We start from the raw sequence: 23,732 nt of genomic DNA, 5'->3' as shown, positions 1-23,732 counted from the left end.
AGGATTTTATGATTAAGCAGTTTTGACTTAATTTGGTGGGATCATATCTATTGAATTAAGATATAAATGACAGACACGAGTTAAACGTAAAGATAAAATATGCTGAAAATAACAGGAAATAGAGCAGAGTTTTAAAACGCACACTACGGAGAGACTTAGAATTTCATCCAAAATGTTGCCACAATTTTTGCCCAAGAACACAACTGACCCTTGAAACATTTATTCAGTAAAATGAAGGTGTGTTATATATATTTTTTTATTTCACAAAGAATAATTTCAGTGAACATTAGGCTAGTTTTGGCCCGTGGTTGCTAGGTGACAATTATGGAATTCCCTGGTGTGATGTCATGACTTTCAATCAGGAAATAAAATTATAAAAATTAAAATGCTCATCAGACCTGGTAATTTGGTAACCCATAACATTTTTAAAATAAAATTAGCGTAACTGTTTTTTAGTAAAATGAGTAATTCAAACTGTCAAAGGCACTTTAAGCACTTTGGTCGACCCTGTTATTTTTAAAGTGCTTTACAAATAAAGTTGCATTGTGCTTGACTGCATTTTCAGAAAGTAAAATTATAAAAATGAAAACTATCATCAAAGCTGGTAATTTGGTAATTTGTAACTCTCAGCAAAACCTTAAAATATAATTATCCTAACTGTGTTTTAGTAAAATGAGTAATTCAAACTGTCATAGGCACTTTAAGCACTTTGTTCGACTCTATTGTTTTTAAAGTGCTCTACACATAAAGTTGCATTGAGCTTGATTGCATCTTCAGTTTAAGAACAGCCCTCCAAAAATAGTAAAAAAACAAAACAAAAAAAGGATCTAACTATCACTGGCTTCTTTCTTTGTAATAGTTGTAGTGCTTTAATGCCACAGCCTTGAGCACTCTTTGTATTACGATGTAACATATAAAGTGTAAAGTATTCTATCACTGACTCTTGTGCCACTGCTGTTTCAGTGCTCCAGGTCGTGTGGCTCTGGGGTCCAGAAGCGAGAGCTGCAATGTGGGGAGAGAGACACTCGTGGAGGGTATGGAGGTTTTAAGAACTCTCTAACAAATATCAAAGCTTTGGCTTCCGTCAGGACTTGAGTCTTTTTATCTTTTTATTTTGAAGTTGTTTCATTAAGACCTTGCTCTTGGACAGGTTTGTGGAGCTCCCCTCTCGACGGTGCAGGAACATGGCCAAACCCCTGCTTGACCTCCAGCAGCCCTGTAACCGTGGAGCCTGCCCTGAGCCGCCCCACATCAGTCCAGGCAGACCCCCATCCAGCACCATGGTCTCCGGATGGTCCTCTCCATGGCAACAGGTACTGCTCTGGTTAAATTTAGCATGTGAATATTGATTGGAGTAGTGCAAACTTTATTTTGTACAGTTTTTCTCAGTCTAAGCACTTCTTTATGTCTGCAATTTTTTTCTTTCACTATGTAATTTTTTGGTTGGGGTTCCATCACCTGCGTGTTTCTATGGATATGTCACTGCTCTGCCTGGAATGTTCCACAGTATGACATTAAACAGCTCTACCTAACATTTACTCACATTATGTGTTTCTTGTTACTGTCATTCCAAAGGAATTCATTATATTACAATATTATTGCATTTAAAATGGCAGGCATTACACTACTGTTGCATTACTTTTCAGTTACTCTCACCAAAATAACTGTGAGAAGATGCCGAACTTTTGCACCCTATATGGACTGAACCAGGACTAAATCAGGACTGCACCGAGGACTGAACCAGGAGGGCTGAACCAGGACTAAACCAGGACTAAACCAGACTAAACCAGAGCTGAACCAGGACTGAACTAGGAGTAAACAAGGACTAAACCAGAACTGAACCAGGACTGAGCCAGGTCTAAACCAGAACTGAACCTCAACTAAACCAGGACTAAACCAGGAATAATCCTGAGTGAACCCTGAGCCTGTGATGCAGGGTGTCCGCAAAGCACGATCAGGTGTCATCTGCGATTTGCCCCGCGCATCGTGGAGCTCGGCGCCGGTCCATTTGCCTGCGGTTACCCGACAGTCTATGGGGATGCACCTCCGGGCCCATTCCGACAGTCGGAATTGTAACGATGGCCTTTCACGGCTGCTGATAACGCTGTGATTTTAGCGAATTTGTATGAAGAAAAAAACGAAAAAACCCACCACTTCAATTCAGGTTAGAAAAGCATTGTAACGTGCATTATTGACATTTGTACCGAGAAAAATATTACATTTTTTAATGCAGTAATGTAAGGCATTACAGCCTTACATTACTGCATTACAGCAAAAAGCAATGCATTACAGTCATTAGTTACTTTATATAACACGTTACTCCCAACACTGATTACAGGTGGTTTTATAGCTTAAAAATACAAAAACAGGCATTCTGACTGTTAACGGAGTTGCCTCTCCACAGATCTGACCTGTAACTTGGTCCGGTTTGGTCTCCATGAAGAAAGAAAGGTTTAATACCATAATCATAATCACATCTCAGACACAGCAATAAGAAACGCATTTGACAGACACTCCACCAGAAAAGTTACACAATGCACCTTTAATTACCCACAGGTTTCATAAAATATAACTGCATATATAACAGACATTTATATAGCAGACATATATTGCAGACAAAAGCATAATATATTTTCTTCAGTAAATTTAATCTTATTTTATAGAAGCTACAATATATGAAGACATACACATTCACTGTAAAAATTGGATATTTATAACCAGAATATTTCTATTTAATTAGCTGAGGTGATAATTTCACTCGTTTTTATATACTTTTACCTCTGGAGAGCTGGCAGAGTGAAAGTTTTATCAGCACAAAACAAATGAACAGAGCTAGCTTTAGAGCTCCTTTGTGGTTGTTTCCCCATAAAGCAGACAGAGGAGCAGAGGAGACGTGCTAAACCATCCTAGGGCTGAATATCAACACTCCCTGGGGTGTGATGCTAACTGTAGGCTCTGGTCTGTCTGAGGCTTTACTCAGTGCTTTATGTTAATCTGACCATATATGACTGATTTAGATACAACTACAACAGATGAGCTGATTTGTGCTGTTAAAAAAGTCTCACACATAAAATTACATAAAATTAAGCTTTTTTGTTGATATAATGTTACTTTCTCAAAACATACCTGGAGTTGTGTTTTGTTTTGCTCTAACATGTTTGAGTAATCTTGCATTATTAGGTTGTCTACATCTAGCCAGGCTGGCACCACCTAGTGCCTCCGCTCTATTTCATTTCTCTCCAGCGACTAAGTCAGGAATCGGAATACACTAGATGGTTTGCAAAAACCCCGGAAGTGCGAATCCGGGCACCAACCAATCAGCGAAGAGCAATACATTCTGTGTTGTCAACAATTCCTGAGATTGAGGATTTAAAGCTGGAACAGAGAGAATGTTTGTGGAATTTTATCAAGAGGAAAGACATTATTGCCCTTCTCCCTACAGGATTTGGGAAAAACTTAATATACCGGTTTGCCCCATTAGCGACACATTATATACCAACCAAATAGCAGCGATTGGTTAAATAAAAGAAAGTACCTGCCTACCATCGAGTGAACAAATTCTAATGCTGCGAAGTCAGATGGTTTCCATAAAGTGGAACCGGCTGATGAAACAGGCTAGACTACATCTCTAAATCTTAAAAATGCAGTTTCACCTTGTGATGTCATATAGCTGTCAAATTAACAGCTACCTTTTAACTTTTGTTCCTTAGAGATTGAAAATTACAGGGCTGAAATCATCCAAATGGTTTTAGTGAAGGTGTATGGAGTTTAAAAACACAGTGGAATACTTCATATGACATTACAAGGTGGAACAGAGTTTTCAGTTTGAGTGAAGAACTTAGCCTAAATATGCAGGGTTTGTGTGTTAAACATGTGTGAAGGAAACAAAACACAACCCAGGAAACAACATTAAAACATAGATCAGAAAATTATAAATAGGCTCTGACATGAATTGTTAAGAGGTCTTCTGCATCCATTCAAACTCTGATTTCTTGCAACCCTAACTCAAACTCAGAGACACAAGCTTTTTCTTCCTCTAGCCTGTCTGAATCAAATGCTATGTTAGGCTCCTATCTGGTGTAGCCTATTGGGACAGGCAGCGTGTAGTGTGTGTTATACCATATTTTATGCAATGAGTCTTAAGGGCACCCTCTTACAGCACACAGCCACATCCTGCTTGATCTGGAGCTTGTGATCTGTCTGCTCACCCTGCACTAGATCTCTCCTGACAGGTCGCTGGAGGGCACAACCACGCTCCATGGGATGTTTGCTGTATACGCGTGTTCTTTGTCTTAGCTTGGACTTGTTCCTTGTTTCTCTGGGCGGGTATTTATCACGTCGTGGAGACTGTATGTACTGTGCATGCTTGCATCATGGGGATCAACCTCCTACTGTATATGGGCACAAATGATGGAATATATATTTTATTTTTCAGCAACATTGTTCTAAAATCTAGGTTCTGATGTGGTTTAAAATAGGCTCAGGTTTGTGTTTACCGGGTTAAAGGTACATTGTGTGACTTTTCTGGTGGACGGTTCGTCAAATATTTTTCTCCATGGAGATGCTATTGCTTTGTCTAGAATGGTTCACAGTATAGTGTTAAACCTTTCCAAACCAGACCAAACTACAAGTCAGGTCTATGGAGAGGCAACCCTTCTCACAGTCAGAATGTTTTTTATGTATTTTTGAGCAATAAAAAACACTTGTAATTGAATAAATGTAAGGCAGACATATCAGTAGAACCAAGCAGGTGACAGAACCCCAAGTAGTGACTATGGTTAAATTAAAATGGGGGTACCTGCTTTTCACTAAATATAATCCAGTAGAGCCAGTATATCCATCTATTCATTTTTGGGTCTGTACTTGGCTTTTAACAGCTTTTTCAGACAGCATTTTGAAACCGCGGTGGACTGCCTAAGTGCAGCCAATCAGAGCACTACTTACTGGTGACCAAGAAATAAAAATACTATTATAATATTATACTATTACTACTATTATATTTAGCTGTACATAGCAGGCATCACTCATTTTACCTGTGTTGCCAGTGCTACTTTTACAATATACTATTTGTTGGAAACACAAAATTTGCTCTTTTCCAAAAGAAAAAAAAAGTCAGGTACCCCAGCTTGAAAATGAATGTAAATCAATGTAATGTCCCCATGCAGCATATTAGTGTATTATATCCTTGCTTTAAAAGCCTTTCTCTCTCCTCTCTGCTCTCTCAGTGCTCTGTGTCATGTGGTGGAGGGGTCCAGACTCGACTGGTCCAGTGTCTGCGCCAGGGTCGGCCCACAGCTGGCTGCCTGCCTCACCAGAGACCGGTCACTTCCAGAGCCTGCAACACTCACTTCTGCCCCGCTGTGCCCCCTATGCCCGGACACAGGCCCCCGTGGGTCACTGCAGCCGCTCCTCCTCGCAAAGGTAACCTCTCAGAATCAATTGGACTTTGACTGACTCTACAGCTTTGCTATTGTACTTCTGTACTGTACTGACATATATGACAAAATATAATGTTATACTGATAGACTGCATGTATGAGTGGACATAGCTAGCGTGCTAGCTGGCGTGTTCTAAATAGGAAGTTCACATATGGGCGCTTGCTTCGGCTCCTACTGACCCTGGTTCCCATTGACTTACCAGTACATTGGAATATTATCGCCTCTCTCTCTGTAATTGCAGTGACCCTGGTTATTTTGGTCTTAAAATGTTCGTTAGAATCCGCACTACATTACATGATCCTTGTGTTTTTATTTTGCTATTTTGGTCGTTAGAAAAATCGTATTCATAATTTGGAGCCTGGCTCCAAATTCACCCCTGTAACCGCTAGCATCAAGAGCTTAATTTGAGTGAAGTTTATACAGTCCATGGTTGCACTAACAGCACACTTCCTGATTATTGGACAATAAAACACTTTATAATTAGTTGCAGACAGCACACAGCAGACATATTTTGGCCTCCACAAGTGATTATATAATATATCTGTACTGAGACTAATTTTACTCAGGTACAGGGCCTGTGACAATGTCTTCTTTCCTCCTAACTTGTAAACCACACAAATATCTTATTTTACTAATCAATCACCCTGCCTCTTTGCAGATGAACACTGTGTGGACCTGTTCAGCTGGTGCCACTTGGTTCCTCAACACGGCGTATGTAACCACAAGTTTTATGGACAGCAGTGCTGCAAGTCATGCTCCAGCAAACGACACTAGCACACAGTGACAGAGAGCAGCTGCTGCCCAAGCATCATCCCCGCTCTGAACAGTGGATCAGACCCACAGCACAGGACTGTCTCACAGCTGTGTTCTTCCTGGAATACTTGACTAATCCATTTTTTAGAAGGAGAGAGACCACATAGACTTTCTGCTAAGAAAAGCAAAATGGCTGCTGGTGCTCACTTTTGAAAGACATTGCACTGGAATAGAAAAATCGATATGTCAGAGTCGGACACAATGTTTCTACGTATAGTAAGCCCTTTTAAATATGTTCCTATTGAACCCTCTAAAACAAGCCATTCATGACAGTAGAGGACGGACTTTCCTAATATGTTGTGAAAGGGTTTTGGTGCCATACACCTTTATTTAAGTTATTACAGTCTGTATTGTTAATGAGATCATGTGTCTGTGCTATGTTATTGTGTTACTGCCCCAGGGTCCATATCATGAGATTGTTTTGAGGTGCACTTCTCCTTAACACTCTCCACATGTAATGTTGTCTGCTGATTCATATTGGAATATATTATTCTTGTGCATTCCTTTCATTCTATGAAAATATCATTGTAAAGCCTCTTATCCTGTCCTATTGTACGTGCTTATCTGTTGTGCATTGTAAGTTAATACATATGCATTATCTTTGTCTACTCTTTGTTCTCAGTATTTGTGCATAGATGATTGAAAATGTTGTCAGATTTGGTTTTGGACAGTTCAGGATAAGATATTCTTTCTCTGTAGGGAGTTTTTAAGTGGAGGATTAGACTAAAACACAGGACTTTCTTGGCTACATTTTTGACTTGAATGTGAACCAGATCATGTGGGACGCATTTAGAGCTGTCCTTTTAAATCTGGTAAAAACTGGCAAGCATATTACCGTTCAGGCCGATCATTTTTCTTTTTAAATGTTGACTGCTCTTCATTCCAAACTAGTTATCTCAAGTATCCCCCATTGTTCTATGTCATGCAATAATTTGTTTATACTACAGGGAGATGGTTCAATATGAACTGATATTTGCTGATACCAGTATTTCACATTTAAAAGTTCAACTAACAATCACAAATTAAAATTAAAATGCATTTTACTAACAGATAAAATAATGAATTACATATTTGTATAAACACACAGCAATGTAACGCTCTTCTATTTCCATTTTGACTCATTAGTCTGCTCAAAAAGGGCACACAGAATTTGGCTGATACTGGAACCGGTATATCGCCCATTCCTAATACTACAATCATTTTGACTTAACTTTGTATCACAGTCAACTGGTGGCACTGCTGCAGTCTGTTCCCCACCCCGTACCCACAGCTACTTGCTAATAACCTTGATACAAAGAAGTAACGAGATGAATGCCGATCAATTTTACACACACACACACACACACACACACAAAACACTTACTACTGGGCTTGACAAATAGCCCAAACTGCAGGATTGAACATAACAGTTATAATAGCTTTGTATGTCTTGCCAAGAATTACTTTGAAGGAGCCCATTGGAAAGTGCTGGCCTTTTACACAGCGCACAAACAAAACAGCAGAGGGCATCTCTGTGAGTGTGCTTGTTATTATTATGTTTGGAGCTGTTTGTTTTCCACATTACAAATTCTTTTCTTCGCTCCCTCTGAACACAGGGCTGATTAGGGCTAGTTATACAAGCGCATGGCACCGCGATCCACTCCATCCTCACTCGGAATCGACGCACTCACCTCCCGCCCTCTTCAGTCTTCTTTAAAGGGCCTTTTTTATTTTCTGATTGATGTTTTGATATTCTTTCCTCATCAAAAACATGCCTGGAGTTGTTTTTGTTTGTTTTGTTTCATTTACACATGTTTAACGCACAGGTCCTGCTTACATAAGCCAAAGATTGTATAAAGAAGTGAGTGTGATGTCACCCATAGCGTTCGGCTCCAGTCAAATGAAGCTCATGATGCTTGCAATTATAGGAGCAAATTTGGAGTCGAGTTCTCTATTAGGAATAGAATTTATTTATGGACAAAATAGCGAAATAAAAGCACCAGGATCATTTAGAGCAGGTTAATACAAACACCAAATGATGAGGCTCACAGCAGTTACAGAGAGAGGGGTTTCAATATAAACTTTATAAAGTCAGCTAAAATTGATGGAGCCGGAAGTGCCCTCCAGTTCACTTCTTATTTGGAACACACCAGCTAGTAGGTTAGCGCTGTCCATTTATATATAGTCTATCATTTAAGATAAGCTCTTCCCTCAAATGGAACATATTCTGTTCCACTTTGTAATGTCACAGGAAGTGCTCCATTTCACCTTCACCAGGCTAATTTGAATTTCAGCCCTGGGATTGGCAATCTCTACTGAAAAAGGTGATGTATTTAGACCTAATAATAAAGGTAAGGCAACTCAAACGTGTGAATGAAAACAGAACACAACTCCTGGTATGTTTTTTGAGAAGGTAACATTCTAAAATGACTTAAGGCTCACAAGAGTCAATTTTTGTGGAATATGGGACCTTTAGGACCTCTTCTGACTCTACCCTTTCAGAACTGTCATAATCTGCAGAAAGCATGAGATGTGTGCCAGCAAAAATGGTGTGTATTTTCTCTCAGTGATTATTCCAGTCTTTGCTGCACTGCGGGGGCTGCAATTGCTCTTTAATCAAGTCGTCTGCATGCACTGAGCCCCCCGAGTCCCTGCATCTCCTCCACTTCTGTTCACCGGTGTACTGGGATGGGAGACCCCCCCCCACACACACACACACACCCCACACACACCCACACACACCCCCCACACACCCCACACACACACACACACACACCCCACACACACACCCCCACACACACTGCAGGGCCCACGTGCACACCGACACGCCAAAATACAGAGAGGCACGCGCACGTGCTCCTACCTGTGTACATCAGCCCGCTGAAGTTTACCGTTGAGGAAGGAGAGAGTGTGGGTGAGTCGGTTCCGCAACAAGTTTGTTTCCTAATCCTAATCTCATCCTAACCGTGATTGGTATATTAATAAAAGGACAGTTTACAATTTTGAACATAGGGCCTCATCTCAGCACAATGCATACTGGGAAGGATCCTCTGAAAAAGTGAGCATCATACCACCATGTTTGTTTTCCCAGTGGGATGCATCTATTGTCAAAGCCAATCTTTTCAAGTCTTCTGAACCATATCCCTTTTGTTTCTGGTTCTAATATTGTCATATTTTAGTTATGGGATTCGGACATAATTGTGTGGTTGTTGGATGACCTAACAGCGGAAAATGGGCTTTGGAAGTTTGCGAACTCCATAACTGCAAAAGGGAATCAGATATGTGTGACGGCAAACCTCCATTCAAACTGTTTCCCTTCCCAACGGAAGTGAAAAATAGTGAAAGGCGAAGGCGGTGGGCAGTATTGATACACAGGAAGGGCGAAAAAGGTAACCTTTGGCTGCCTAAGAAATCGTCCCGAGTTTGCAGTGAACATTTTGTATATCGAGCACCGTTAAACCAAAATCCCATTTGTTAAGCGAGAGGCACAGAAGACAAACAGACTGAGCTTGCACTTTCTTGTTCGACTCGCGTTACAGCAACATCACATATTGGTCGCTTTGCAGCGGAAGAAGGTGTTTCTTGGTGCCTTTTGTGTTGGCGTTGACTTTTTAAATTCATAACCAAGGTTGAGAGAGGGATCAAGATTTTGCTTTGATGGCTCTCCTCATACAAAATGTTGGCTGCAAATTCTGGATGATTTCTGAGGCAGCCAAAGGTCCTTCCTGTGTATCAGTACTGCCCATCGCCTTCGCCTTTCATTATTTTTCAATTCCGTTGGGAAGGGAAACAGTTTGAATGGAGGTTTGAAGTCAGACAAATCTGATTCTCTTTTACAGTTACGGAGCTCGCAAACTTTCAAAGCCCATTTCTCGAGCCGTTTTCCTAGAACATTCAACAACCACACAATTGCAATGTCCAAATCCCATAACTAAAATATGACAATATCAGAACCAGAAACAAAAGCGATATAGTTCAAAAGACTTGAAAAGTCTGGCTTTGGCAATTGACGCCTCCCACTGGGAAATCAAACATGGCGATTTGATGCTCAGTTTTTCAGAGGATCCTTCCCAGTATGCATTGCACGATGACTGAAAGTCTGAAATTCGGGATCCACGTATTATTAAGCATCAAAAACCCTCAATAACATCAACAAAATGTAAAATAAGGTTATATGTAAGTTATAATTTAATACTAAATACCCCCCAAAAAGCATAAGGATAGTACAGAATGTTTGTAGTGCAATGGATGCGATACTAGCCTGTGTATAACATAGCCACGATCAGCAGGGTGCCAGTTTTATTGCCGAGCTGGTGCGAGGATTTCAATTTCTCCATCCTGCTTACTCTACCAGATGGGGCTTCATTTTCCCCGTCCATATTGGATCATAATGACATATTTTGATTATCTTAGCGTGGGGAGCAACATCCACCCTTGGAATTACTACAGCAATAAAAATAACCAGGGGCAAGATGCGCTTCTGGTTTTCTTGTGACATATACTACTAGGCTGATACTATTTCAGGTCAATACCTCTAGTCCTTCTTGGGTAAGACATTTAACCCCTGTGGCTGTTTACGCTGGTGTATGAATGTATTGTGTGTATGGCTGAGTGGTCCCTTGACGAGTGCCTAAAAGGTGGAAAACGTTATTTAAAAATTTGACAATTTAATAGTATATTTAAGATATTTAGACTTTGATAAATACTGAATACCAATAAGTTCTAAAAGGTAGAATGACGTGGAAGGGAGCTTAAAATCCATGTATCATTCGTTCATTCGTTTTCAATATAAAACCAAAAATAAGAAAAAAACAACTATTTTCTTCATTATTTGTCTCCAAAACCAAAATGAAAAAAGCGGATAACGATTTGTTTTTTCAGTTTTTGATTTTGTATTGAAATGAATAATGGAAAAAATATAACAGATAACAGTCGTTTCCCGTTTTCGTGACTTAAACTGCGATGCCGGACTTTTGCGCTGCATACGGACTGAACCAGGACTGAACCAGGACGAAAACAGGTCCGGAACCAGATCGAAACCAGGTTGGAACTGAGACCAGGACTTAGACCGGGATCAGACCAGAACTGAGACCAGGACTGAGACCGGGAACAGGACCAGGACTGAGACCGGGACCAGACTGGAACTGAGACCCGGACTGAGGCCGGGACCAGACCAGGACCAGACCTTGATGGAGATTGGGACTGAGACCGGGACCAGACCGGAACCAGACCGAGACTGAGACCGGGACCAGACCAGGACTGAAAACGGTTTAGTCCTGGTTCAGTTCTGGTTCAGTCCATATGTGGTGCAAAAGTCCAGCATCAACAGAAAACAGGAAACGGCCGTTATCCGTTTTTTTCCATTATTCATTTAAACACAAAATCAAAAACTGAAAAAAAAAACAAAAAACGAATCACTATCTGTTTTTTTCATTTTGGTTTTGGAGACAAATAATGAACAAAGCAATTGTGTTTTTGTTTTTATTTTTTGTTTTATATTGAAAAACGAATGAACGAATAATACACATATTGCTTAAGATGGATGCCGTCTTTCCTGTAGGTGCAAAGCCGTTGGTAATTCAAGTTCACCACTTTCACTGCAATGTTTTTGTACCATTGTAAACTTCTGGTTAACATTTCATATACACTTATATTTTCAACAACATTGACATAACAATGCCAATATACTCCATCTCCCAGACTGTCTAATGAAAAAAATACAAACAAAAGAGAAACTATACAAAGATAAAAGATCTGTCAGACATGTATATCTTTTAAATGAAACTCAAGGCCGCTATAATGACACTTTTTCTTCTGTTTACACCAACACACACACATTAATGGGCAAGACTTTGCTTATGAAATAGTTTCCATTTTACTGCAATACTCATTTAAACCAGTGGTATCAGGTTATGTGTGGTTAACAATGTCAGTCTTTAATACTCTATGTCAGTGTATCAAAGAAAGCTTTAGAAATACAACACAGCAAATGTGAAAAATACAATGCAATAAACTCATACATGCTTCATGAAATGCCAAATTGTAATGTTGCTTTCATAAGATATTTTGGTCTTTCACTTATTTCTTTCCCAAGACAATAGCACGTTTAAAAGAGCACTTTGTGTGAGGCGAGTCTGGCTTTGCACCTCTCTGAAAGCAGCATACACAATGTTCACACAGCGCCAAACTAGATGCCCCGCTCTGTCAACTCCGAAATAGCCTTGTCTCTCCTAATACCTCCTCGACCCGGGCTGATCGATGGAGGGATTTCGCTCCTGTTTTCTACCCACACTTTGTTGTTCCACTTGGCAACGCACCACCGCAAGCAGCAGCGTCTGTGGTCTGTCCGGCTTTGCAAGTAGCCTAAATTCAATCTTGTGCTTGTGTTTCCATCTCTCCAACATTCTTCTAATAGTCCACTGTCGAGTAAAGATGGGTGTAAACTGAGCCTTAAAGGGGCTGTACCTGGTATTTTTAACGTATTAAAGGTCCTATATTACGCAAAATTGATTCTTTTAAGCCATGTCAGAATGTTGTTACTTCATCAAAAACATGTATGGAGTATTTTGTTCCATTCACACATGTTTGAATAAGCCTTTATTATTAGTCTATCTACATTTCCAAAGCTCAAAATGCCCTGTTCCACATTGTGATGTCATGTCATGGTAGTTTTAAAGTTAACAGCTATTTTTTTTAAAGTTAAGTCCAGTAGAGATAGGCAATTCGATGGCTGAAATCATCCAAATGATTCTTTTGAAGATGTATGGAGTTTAAAAGTTATGTTCATTGATTCTACAAAAAGCCGTGACCATTTTCAGTCCCCTGTGATATTTTTTCCCCCCTTTCTTTTGTTTTCATAAAACAAAAGCTTGCTTGCATGCAGGTCCCTGATTGGCTAATCCACCTGTCAATCACGCCCATCTGAACTCGTCAGAGATGTCAGCGTTAACCAGACTCACATCTTTAGTTAGGATTTACTATTTTTTGTATATCTATTTTTTATATTTATTTACTTATGAATGTGTTCAGCAAGTGAGAAACAACTTTGGACAGCCACAAACAATTTAAAATCAAGTAGTTCTTTTTTTCCCATTTTGAAGACGGCAAAAATCAAGTGCAGCTCCTGTAATAGGCTTCCTCACCACTGTCAGCCGGCCTAATCACACCCTAACACTGAGTGCGCACAGAAAGTAGCCCTGATCTCTCTATTTCTTTACAGGGCTTTACTCTGAGGGTTGGCTTCAAAACAGTGCGAGATATCATATTTCTCTTGTTCACTTCCTCCACCCCCGCTCACCGCTCTCTAACATGCACACACGTTGGGTTTTTATGCATTTTGTGGACATTACATTGACTTAGATTCATTTCCACCATAGTCAATACTTGCCTAACCTTATGAGATTATGTTATTAGGATCTTTTTTCAGACCAAGAGTTTGTTTTCATACCTGATAGTTTGGACTGCTCACTAGTGGTCTTCCTCAGAGTGGTCACCTGATGTTGTGACGTCAGTGGCGGAGTTATCAATTTCGGGGCCCTAGGCGAACTTGAGATTGTTTGTTGTTTGTTTTTGTTTTTATATATATATATTTTTAAAATGTATTGTCTGTTTTTCAACATTCTTCTCGAGACACGTGCATCTCTATTTGAATTAGGTTGGATTGGAAACTTGTCTTACTAGTTTAGTTGCCTACTAGAAAATCAGAGCTGAAAGTTGTTTAATTTTTTTCCTAGTACAATTACATTTTTGTTTACATCCATTATATATGATTATGCTATGATTATGTTCAAATCAGGGTAAATGGTAAATGGTCACGTTTTTCTATAGCGCTTTTCCACCTTCCACCTTCCACCTTTAGGCACTCAAAGAGCTTTACCAGAAGGAACCACTCACCCATTCACACACAGATTCATATACCAGGAGGTGAGGTGGGTTAAGCATCTTGCCACAACAACAGCATTCATTTGTGGGAGCTGGAAGATGATCAGATGCTATTTTGATGTTTTTTTTTTAGTTTTAAACTACTCTCATTTAATGTCATACTGAGAGAAAATAAAATTGCTCTGAGCCATCAGCCATTAGTGGTAATGGCTACTGTTTTGGGGCCTCTCCAGGTTTGGGGGCCCTAAGCGGGCACCTACTTTTGCCTAATGGTAGCTCCGCCTCTGCGTGACGTGTCCGGTCAACTGATTTATACAGGTTTCAGTGCTCTCTTCCACTGTCCTCACGGAACTATAAACCAGGACGAGGGGGAATTTTTACTCCCACGCACCTGGGAAACTGTCCTGAGGAAGTTGAACTGCAGATGGTGCTGTCGTCCTGCCTCCACCGGTAGGAAGACACCGCCAAAACCTATATAAGTCTTATAAAATAGTGTACCTGAATTTACTATTTCAAAAACTTGAAAACTAATTCATTTAAAATGTTTTGCAGTGGTCCAAAGTTATTCCTCACTTATCTTATGCATTCAGAGCATCCTACTAATCCACTGTGATGAGTGCAGGAGCACTCTGCAGAACTCTCAAAGACCAGTGCAGAGTTTTGCCATGACAGTACATCTAACAATAACTAGCATGCTAACACACACTTCCTAATTACTGGACAATAATAAATTATAAATGGTAATAATACATTTTAAGTAAGTAGCAAAAAAGATAGCAAGAGGCAAGTGTTAAATTAGGCATAATTATATAAATGTATAGGTACAAGTCAAAATAAAATAGAAAAATAAGCAATAAAATAATAAAATTGGCACACGCACACATCACGGGGACCTGATTTTTGTAACCATAAGGGCACCCTGATGTAGTCACACAGATTGTAGTCCCACACAACGTGATAAGTACCTCTCTACACACACACTGACTTGTGTGTGTGTGTGTGTGTGTGCGCGTGCATGTGTGTGGCTGCACAGGGGGACAGAGGCAGTGCTATTTGCTGTGGGCTGATTGCAGGTGGATCATGGCATTTGGCAGGGCTTTAGAGGGACGAGGGGGTGTCTCTCTGTGGGGTTCATTTCACTGCTGCAAGACATCTCTGACTTTTCCGGCTGAGGAGGTGAGGCGGACATTTTTTGGCGCTTGACAAAAAAGAAAGAAATGTACTTTTGTGGTTCTGTGAAAAGTGTGGCTGATTAAAAAACAAATATGTAATTTAGATTTAAAGGTGTGTATGTTTTCTAGTGGAGGGTCCTCAGCCTTCTTGTCACCATGGAATTATTATTGCTTTGTTTAGAATGTTCAGACAATATAGATTAATACTATATCACAAGGGAGACAAGCAGATTACAGCACTACGTTACATTACAATTCAGATCTGTGGAGAATCACCCCTATTCACAGAAGGAATTAATGTAATGTTAATTTTTGAGCTATAGAAACATCTGCAATGAATAAGTGCTACATGTATATGTTTGTCATACCATGGAACTGTCCAGCCAATGCAATCACATCTACATGGACACAAGCAGGTGGCAGACCCTTTAAAAGTGAATTATTCTCACCTTAATAGGCATTAAACAGCATTTTTCATTGTGAGAAGTATTATCAGTATATTCTGTTTATGTATTATATTACTGTGCACATGCTACTGGTTCAGCCCATATATATATATTTACAGCGGTGGGTGCGAGGGCCTCGTGCAGCTCCTTCCCCAGCACACCCACTTCACACCTCCAGGGAAGCTGAGGTACAATTTTTTTGTACTTGTCTAACTTGTAAAACAAGCTGTTTTACAAGTTAGACAAAACGTTTGTGAAGTTTATGTAAAGTACCGGACAGAGCATCAACAGCCTCAGAGAAAGATCGTTTTTTCAGAGAGGACTATACCACCACTTTACACCACTGGATATGCCAGAAAACAATGAAGATGGACGTTTACACTGTGACATGAAGGCAGCATGGTGAGTCATTTTATGTTGGTTTTAGTACATCCTGTTGTTCTCTGAACCATCATCTATGATGTGAGTGTAGCTATAGGTTACTGCTCCTGTTATCAGATTAACAACGTTGATTTTGGTAGAAACCTGTCATTGTTACATCTGCAGGGCGAGTGAACGACCCGTGAACGATTCCTGAATACGTTCTAGTAAAGCTCATTAATACGCGATAAGCGAAGTGTATAAGAGGTAGCCTAACTATGCCCTGCGTTCAGAACCTGCAGTAAACATCCAAATAATGTAATCCTAAAATCCAAACGCTGGCCATGGCCCATGATGAGCCCAGTATCTTGCATAAAACCATTGCTATTATACAGATTAGGCACAAAACGTCTTTTCTTTCTTCTTGGCACTGTTTTAATCAGTCCTGAACAAACATTGAAGCCTGCGGGTTTGTTAAAAAAACAAAAAACAAAACAAAACTGATAAGCCTTTGGATGAAGTGTGTTTAATGTCTGTCAGTCTAAGGAGAATATGTAAGCAACATAACCCTATGTGACCACAGTCACTAAATTGTACCTCTATGAGTATAGTTTTCAGACCCCATACCTTTAGTCCTACTTGAGTAATACATTGTACTGTTTAGTACTCTTTACTTGAATAATTGTTTTAGGCTACTCTACCCACTGTGAGTAAGTGTACAAGTGACAAACGCAGGATTTTCCTAAAGTAATTACATTAACTAGCCTACAAATTATACATCTGATGTTGTGTTGTGTGAGTGTTTCTCTTATACTGTTCTTGAGTTATTTATTCGACCACTACTTTGTATTTCTTGCATAATATTATTTGACGTAAAGACACCCTTACCAAAGTACAACTTCTGGCTACTCTGCTCAATTCTACATTTTACAGCACAGGGAAATCATAAATGTAAGCCCACTTTATTTGATTGGAACACATGAAAATGCACCAGTAATTAGGAAAAAAATGTCTATTATAGCTATTGCTTTTGTGTGCTTTTGAATTTTCTGTTAGATTTTTACTACTGGTACTATTGTACTACACATTTCCTGGGATTGGGATGTCACCGATATAAACCCTGAGCATTTTTAAGACCATAAATCATCCCCAGTCAGTGTAGTCACAGAATTTGCTAGGAAAAGTACAAGCTAAAGATTTAACAATTTGTAGAAAGACAGATGAAATATTGAAATCACTATCTTACAATTTAGCCTTTAAAGGTCACAATATGTTTTAGCTTTAGTTTTATTCCACCCAACTTAATCTTCAACAGTGGACAGCGCTTCATTTCAGTCCTGCCACATATCTGTGACAAGAAGAGCTAAAGCAGAATCTGGATCTCCACTTTAAGAGCTAAGAAGACAACTGACATGGGGCCTTTGTGTCCATCAAACCGCGCTGGATTTCTGGGTCATGCATCTGTTTCCCATCTCCACTTGTCTCTCTGTTTGTTTACACTCCTAAAGTTTGTGCCATTTCACTTTGTAAGCCTCCTCCTGGCTGCTCTTGTCTGCAGATGTCACTGGGGAATCACACACCTGCTGCCTATATGCGATGCTCCAACATGACTTTTAGAAATAAATAAAAACAACTATACAACAAACACTAAGTCAAGATATGTTTTGCTTAGCGTGCATGGAGATGAATTATGCAAACGGATCCTGGAAGAAGTAAAAGAAGAAGTGATGCCATGAAGTCTTTAAGTGTATATTACAGGATGGACTACTCGCAAAAACACAATTAAGTAAAAGTACATTGTGTAACATTTCTGGTAGAGGGTCTTTCTAAAGTTTTTCTCCATAAAGATGTTATTGCTTTGTCTGGAATGTTTCACAGTATGGCATTAAACCTTTTTTATCTTCATCAGACCAGACGTGAACATGTTACAGGTTAAACCTGTGGAGATGCAGCTATACCTTACATTTATTAAATTACACGTGTTTTTACTGCTCAAAAATAAAAAATACCTAAAAAAAATAATAAAAAATAAAAAAACAGACATTCTGACTGGGAGCAGGGTTGCCTCTCCACAGATCTGACCTGCATCTTGGTCTGGTTTGGTCTCCATGAAGATAGAAAGGTTTAATACCATATCATAATATTTCCATGGGTAATAGTATTTGATGGATCCTCCACCAGAAAAGTTGCACAATGCACCTTTAAGCAGTTAGTCTGGTCAGCCAACTGCAGGTTTTGGTCCAATGAGGTTCATGTGGTCTTCCGATAAATTATGTTGTTATGTTCTTTTTTCAGACCAAGAGTTTGTTTTCATACCTGACAGTTCGACTGACCTCAGAGTGGTCACGTTATGTTGTGGTGACGTGCCCGGTCAGCTGATTTATACAGGTTTTGGCGCTGCTTTTGGGACAGCGTTCAGTACACGAAAAAAGTAACACAGAACAGAATGTGAGAAGGAAACCGCAAAGGCGTGCACGCAAGCAACAAAAAAGCAGAACAGGAACAACTCAAATTGGCCATCTCTGACCACTGTAAAAGAGAAAACCACATTATGGACGGGGACGGAGCAAACATCATTGGAACAGAGGAAAACAAACATCGTAACTGGATTAAAGAGGCAATCAAAATACGGAAACATGCCCATGGAAATATAAACCGTGACGAGGGGGCTTTTTTTACTCTCACACCTGGGATACTGTGCTGAGGAAGTTGGACTGCAGATGGCGCTGTCGTCCTACCTCCTCTGGTAGAAAGACAGTGCCAAAACCTGTATAAATCAGCTAACCGGACACGTCACAGCAACATCACGTGACCACTCTGAGGAAGACTGCTAGTGAGCAGTCCAAACTGTATGAAAACAAACTCTTGGTCTTAAAAAATAATGTAATAACTGCAGGTTTTTCCTGTTATGAAGTCTGGCAGCAGGTCTAATCTCACCAAATTGAACAGATGATTATCCGATCACAGAAACACAAGGTCAAGGAAAACATGACTAGGATGAATAAATGCTATTACTATTGGGCAAAATTGACTCTTGTAAGCTTTAAGCCATGTTAGAATGCTGTTTACCTCATCAAAAACATACCTGGAGTTGTGTTTTGTTTCATTCACCCTTGTTTGAGTAATCCTGGATTATTAGTCGGTCAACATCTTCAAAGCTCTAAATGCTCTGTTCCACCTTGTGATGTCATGAAGTGGTATAGTTTTCAAGTTAACTGCTACCTTTTACATTTCGTTCAGTAGAGATCGGCAATTCCAGGGCTGAAATTGTTCAAATTATTCCAATGAATGTGTCTGGAGTTTAAAAACACAGTTAAGCACTTCCTGTAATACCACATTACATCACAAGGGGGAAAAAAGAGAAGAACTTAGGCTAAATATGCTGGGTTTGTGTGTTAAACATGTGTGAATGAAACAAAACACAACTCCAGGTATGTTTTTGGTGAGGAAACAACATGATATGACATGGGCATTTAATCTTAGGTAAAGTGTGTTATGGGTTTTGATTTTAATGATACATATATTTCAGAGGACATGCCTTTTTGTATTTGCATCCACTAAATACCAATTACACCATAAACGTGTTACTGCAATGTTCTTTTAGCTATTCTTTTCTTCACAAATGTCCAATGTTTGCAAAATTTCTTTTGGCAAATGTTCTCAATCTATCAATCTGTTTAAAAAGTGCACACTATCCAACTCTCTCTGCTCCCAGAAAACTCAAAAGTTGACAAATTGTGGTTAAAGAGGGGATTTTACGTCTATGGGGTATTAACTGCTAACACATAACATATTGAGATCACCATGTTGTCTTTTTATTGTTTTGAAAATGCTATATTCGTTCCACTTTTGTTTTGATGCTCTGAGTCTCCCCTCATCACACAATGTCACTAATGATACTACTGCACATTGTATCGGGTTTGTCAAGTTGCTGTGTACAGTTTTGTATCATATTTAGAATATTTATGGAGAACTGCTGTGGATGAAGTCGGCTTTGTCTGTTTGTCAAGGATTGTTTGGATAGGGTCCAAGATAGAGCACTAAATTACTCACACATGCATGGATAACGTAATATTACAACTTTTAAAGGTGCACTATGTAACTTTTTGGTTGGTGGTCCATCACTTGGTTGTTTCTATGGTTATGTCATTTCTCTGCCTTGAATGTTCCACAGTATGACATTAAACAGCTCTACATTACATTTATTCAATTACATGTGGTTTTATAGCTTAAGGAAAAACTGAGAGGGCTTGTCTCTCCACACAGCTGACTTGTAACTTGGCCTGGTTTGGTCTCCATGGATATAGAAAGGTTTAATACCATACTGTGAAACATTCCAGAGAAAGCAATAACATCTCCGTGGAGAAAAACATTTGATGGACCTTCCACCAGAAAAGTTGTGCAATGTACCTTTAAATTAGTGTTACGTTAGTGTGTAGTGTTAGCACCAAATTGCAAAGTGGTCACCACTATAATGGTTAGGAAATTTAAAAAAAATCTTTTGAATGCTGAATAACAGTGATGTGAAGTAAACTTCTCCTAAGGGATATATTATAATCTGCCTCTGCCTATACATAACAGTTAGCCTGATTCATCAAACGGTTTCACTTTGTAGAAACCGTCTGACCTCACAGCATTAGGGTTGACAGTAGGCGGGTACTTTTTTAAATTTAATCAATCGCTGCTATTTCGTTGTGACGTATGTAATGCGGTAATGCGGTAACGCGGTACCTAATGTAACAGGGCTAACTGGTATATTAAGCTTTTCCCAAATCCCATAGGAAGAAGGGCAATAACGTCTATCCCCTTGATAAAATTCACCAAACATTCTCTTTGTTCTGGCTTTAAATTCTTGATCTTGGGAATCGTTGCCAACGCAGAATGTTTGGCTCTTTGTTGATTACCTGGTGCCAGAACCCACACTTTTTTTTTGTGAACTGTCTAGTGTAATCCTATTCCTGACCTAGTCACTGGAGAGAAATGAAATTGAGCAGAGGCACTAGGTGGCACCAGACTGGCTACATAACAGTAGTAATGAGTACAAATGTATTTTATTTCAGGCCATACATTGATATCTTTTTTCTTCTTTGAAAAGTCTTATAAACAAACAGGTGCTATTACACATTACACACTAGATTAGATCATTTGACTATATCTTTGTAAATACCATTTCCATCTTCTTATTTTATCCAAAACAATTCTGAACAGTGGATCTCTCTGCTCTCTGGAGTGTGCACAGAGGACGCACGGCTGACTTTTGGAGCATCCTCATTCTCTCCCATTGACTAAAAAGCTTTTACTTAACGCTTTTTCTCCTCCAGGCTATGAATATTATCGATCTGCGTGTTTGCCGCAACTCTCTCTCATCTATCTGGCTTTGAACGCTTGGTTTCTCATCATTTTACCCTGAAATGTGAGAATTGATTAGGAGGATGGGGCCCGGTAGGCAGCAGCTGCAGCTCTGCCACCTGCCTGTTAACCCTTTCACCCCCAGGGACCTGTGTCCAAAACATCTGAGGACAGTCTGAAAGTCCATCTTCTCTCAGGGAATTCTTCAGTGCACATTTCACACAGTGCAATTCTTTTCAGATAACCTTGTGCATATTCTACTGATTTGATATAATAAAAAGCACAGTTGATTCACAGATTGAGTATAACATTATGACCATCTACAATACAGCTGCATATGCAAAAAAAAAAACAAACAAACAAAAAACCCTGAAAAGTAGAATAAAAAAACAGTTTTGTGTGAAATCCTTGTATTCACATAAGTTTACAGAGTATTAATCTCAAACTGAATTCCAATTGTGATGGCATTTTAATACATGTAATCGAGATTATTTGGTGCGGATAGCAAGAAAGTGACCAAGCAGTTAAACACAGATAGAATGATAGAGTAATACACATTTATGCTTCAGTAATATTAGAATATACATACTTTAAAAGTGCATTAAAGATATATTATTGGTTTACCTGGAATGGTTCACAGTATGGCATTACTTATCTAGCTCACACCACCAGTCTATACAGAGAACAGTGTAGAGGTAAGGCAACAGTTAAAATGCTTGTATTTTGAGTTTTATTATGTATATTTTTGTATTTAAAATGTGTGACAGAAAGATGCAATTCTAGTTCAGGCAAATCAATAAAGGGACGCAGCAATACTGATATCGCAAATTGGCACTGATACTGAAAAAATAGCTGGATCAGGTATTGTTACCATTATATTAGGTCAGCTGATATCCGACTTGGGCCTTTAATTGAATGTAGTAAGACAATTTACAGCCGAATGTTAATTCATATGAAGCCATAGTCAATAGTTATTTGAAGGATAAATAACACAATTGAATCTGTGTTTTCAAGAAATAAGTGTCATTTTACATCCCTACACTGTTGTCACTCGATACAGAGTACTGGCAGAAGTCAGTATTGAAATATCGATATTGGTATTGGAAATGCAGATCGGTGTATCATTGTGGTGGACACCTCACCTCAAATTGCAAAAAAATCCTCCTAAACATATCAAGGTGACAGCAAAATGCAATCATCTTCTGTTTATCTTTAAATATGTTTCTTTATTTCTGTTTCATTTTATTTGTTGTCAAAATGTTATAGCTGAAAGATACACAGCATCTTTATCAATTCACCTTTTTTTTTTTTTTTTTTTTATATTTGTGGAGAAATTCAGTGTGTGGGGAAAAAACTGCTATTACTCCACCACAACCTGCATATCACTTCTTCGTCTGACCACCAGAGGGCAATGTTTACCCACTAATGTATCAGCCTCTCTCCCTTTTGTCTTTCTCTGTTTGCACATTTCAGATGCAAATTACGCCCAACAACATAAACAAGGCCCAACATCGCAAAATAAATCATACCCTCTCTTGCACCTAACACTCAAAAGACCAATATGCAAATAGATTTCACTTAATTCCCTCTCATTCAAAGCAGGCACATTGACTCGGCCTGCCCTCTTCCATTGAATTAAAGTAGTTCCAAAAAATCCACTCCTGATCAGCATCTTCTAAGATCATATTTTATTGATGAATTCTTTGCCATTGGAAATCCTGCCATGCAACACCAAATGTACAGTTCAAACCTAGACATTTAAAAAACTCTTGATGAGTTTTTTAAACACATTGGCCTCTTGTGGATTGAAATACGATGAGACAAAAATAGAATAGTGCAGAATTAGAAATATCCCAACAAGGACGATGTATTAGTAATTAGGATCTGTTTTTGTGCTAGGTCAGGGGTTGGCAGCCCACGGCTCCAGAGCTGCATGTGGCTTTTTCAGCCTTCTGTTGTGGCTCCCTGTGACTTTTGGAAAATAAATTATGAGTATTTAAATACGTTTGTTGTTTTTAAATGTAATTCTAAATTTGTAGATAGACCTGTAACATTAAAATAAAACTTTTTAAATATTTTTGTCGCTCAAAATATGCGTCACAGCCACTGATGTGTGACACCCGGCACATATGTGGCATATCTGACTTACCAGCACCTACATCAGCAGTGTGATTTATTGAGCTTTTTGACTCCTGTAGGTAAATGATGGATAAATCCAAGAAAAGAAAAGTTTCTAGAAGAAAACAGAACCAGACTACCTTGTGTTTGAGACATGGAATGCATTCCTTGAGACT

General features: G+C 39.2%; 1 protein-coding gene across 2 annotated transcripts in view; it reads left to right on the top strand.

The window, feature by feature from the left end:
- adamts18 (ADAM metallopeptidase with thrombospondin type 1 motif, 18) overlaps positions 1-6,639 on the top strand; it is a 98,351-nt gene extending 91,712 nt beyond the window's left edge. For both annotated transcript variants that reach the window (XM_055154635.1, XM_020941647.2), the window contains exons 21-24: positions 964-1,034; positions 1,151-1,313; positions 5,226-5,421; positions 6,097-6,639. In XM_055154635.1, coding sequence (XP_055010610.1) covers positions 964-1,034; positions 1,151-1,313; positions 5,226-5,421; positions 6,097-6,212 — 546 coding nt within the window. In that variant the 3' untranslated portion in view covers positions 6,213-6,639. The remainder of the gene's footprint in view (positions 1-963; positions 1,035-1,150; positions 1,314-5,225; positions 5,422-6,096) is intronic.
- The last annotated feature ends 17,093 nt before the right edge of the window (positions 6,640-23,732 follow it).

The sequence above is a fragment of the Boleophthalmus pectinirostris genome, unplaced genomic scaffold (genome assembly GCF_026225935.1).
Source record: "Boleophthalmus pectinirostris isolate CB_2022bp ecotype Guang Dong unplaced genomic scaffold, ASM2622593v1 HiC_scaffold_19, whole genome shotgun sequence".
NCBI lineage: Eukaryota > Metazoa > Chordata > Actinopteri > Gobiiformes > Gobiidae > Boleophthalmus > Boleophthalmus pectinirostris.
This window is presented reverse-complemented; position numbering and strand designations above follow the sequence as displayed.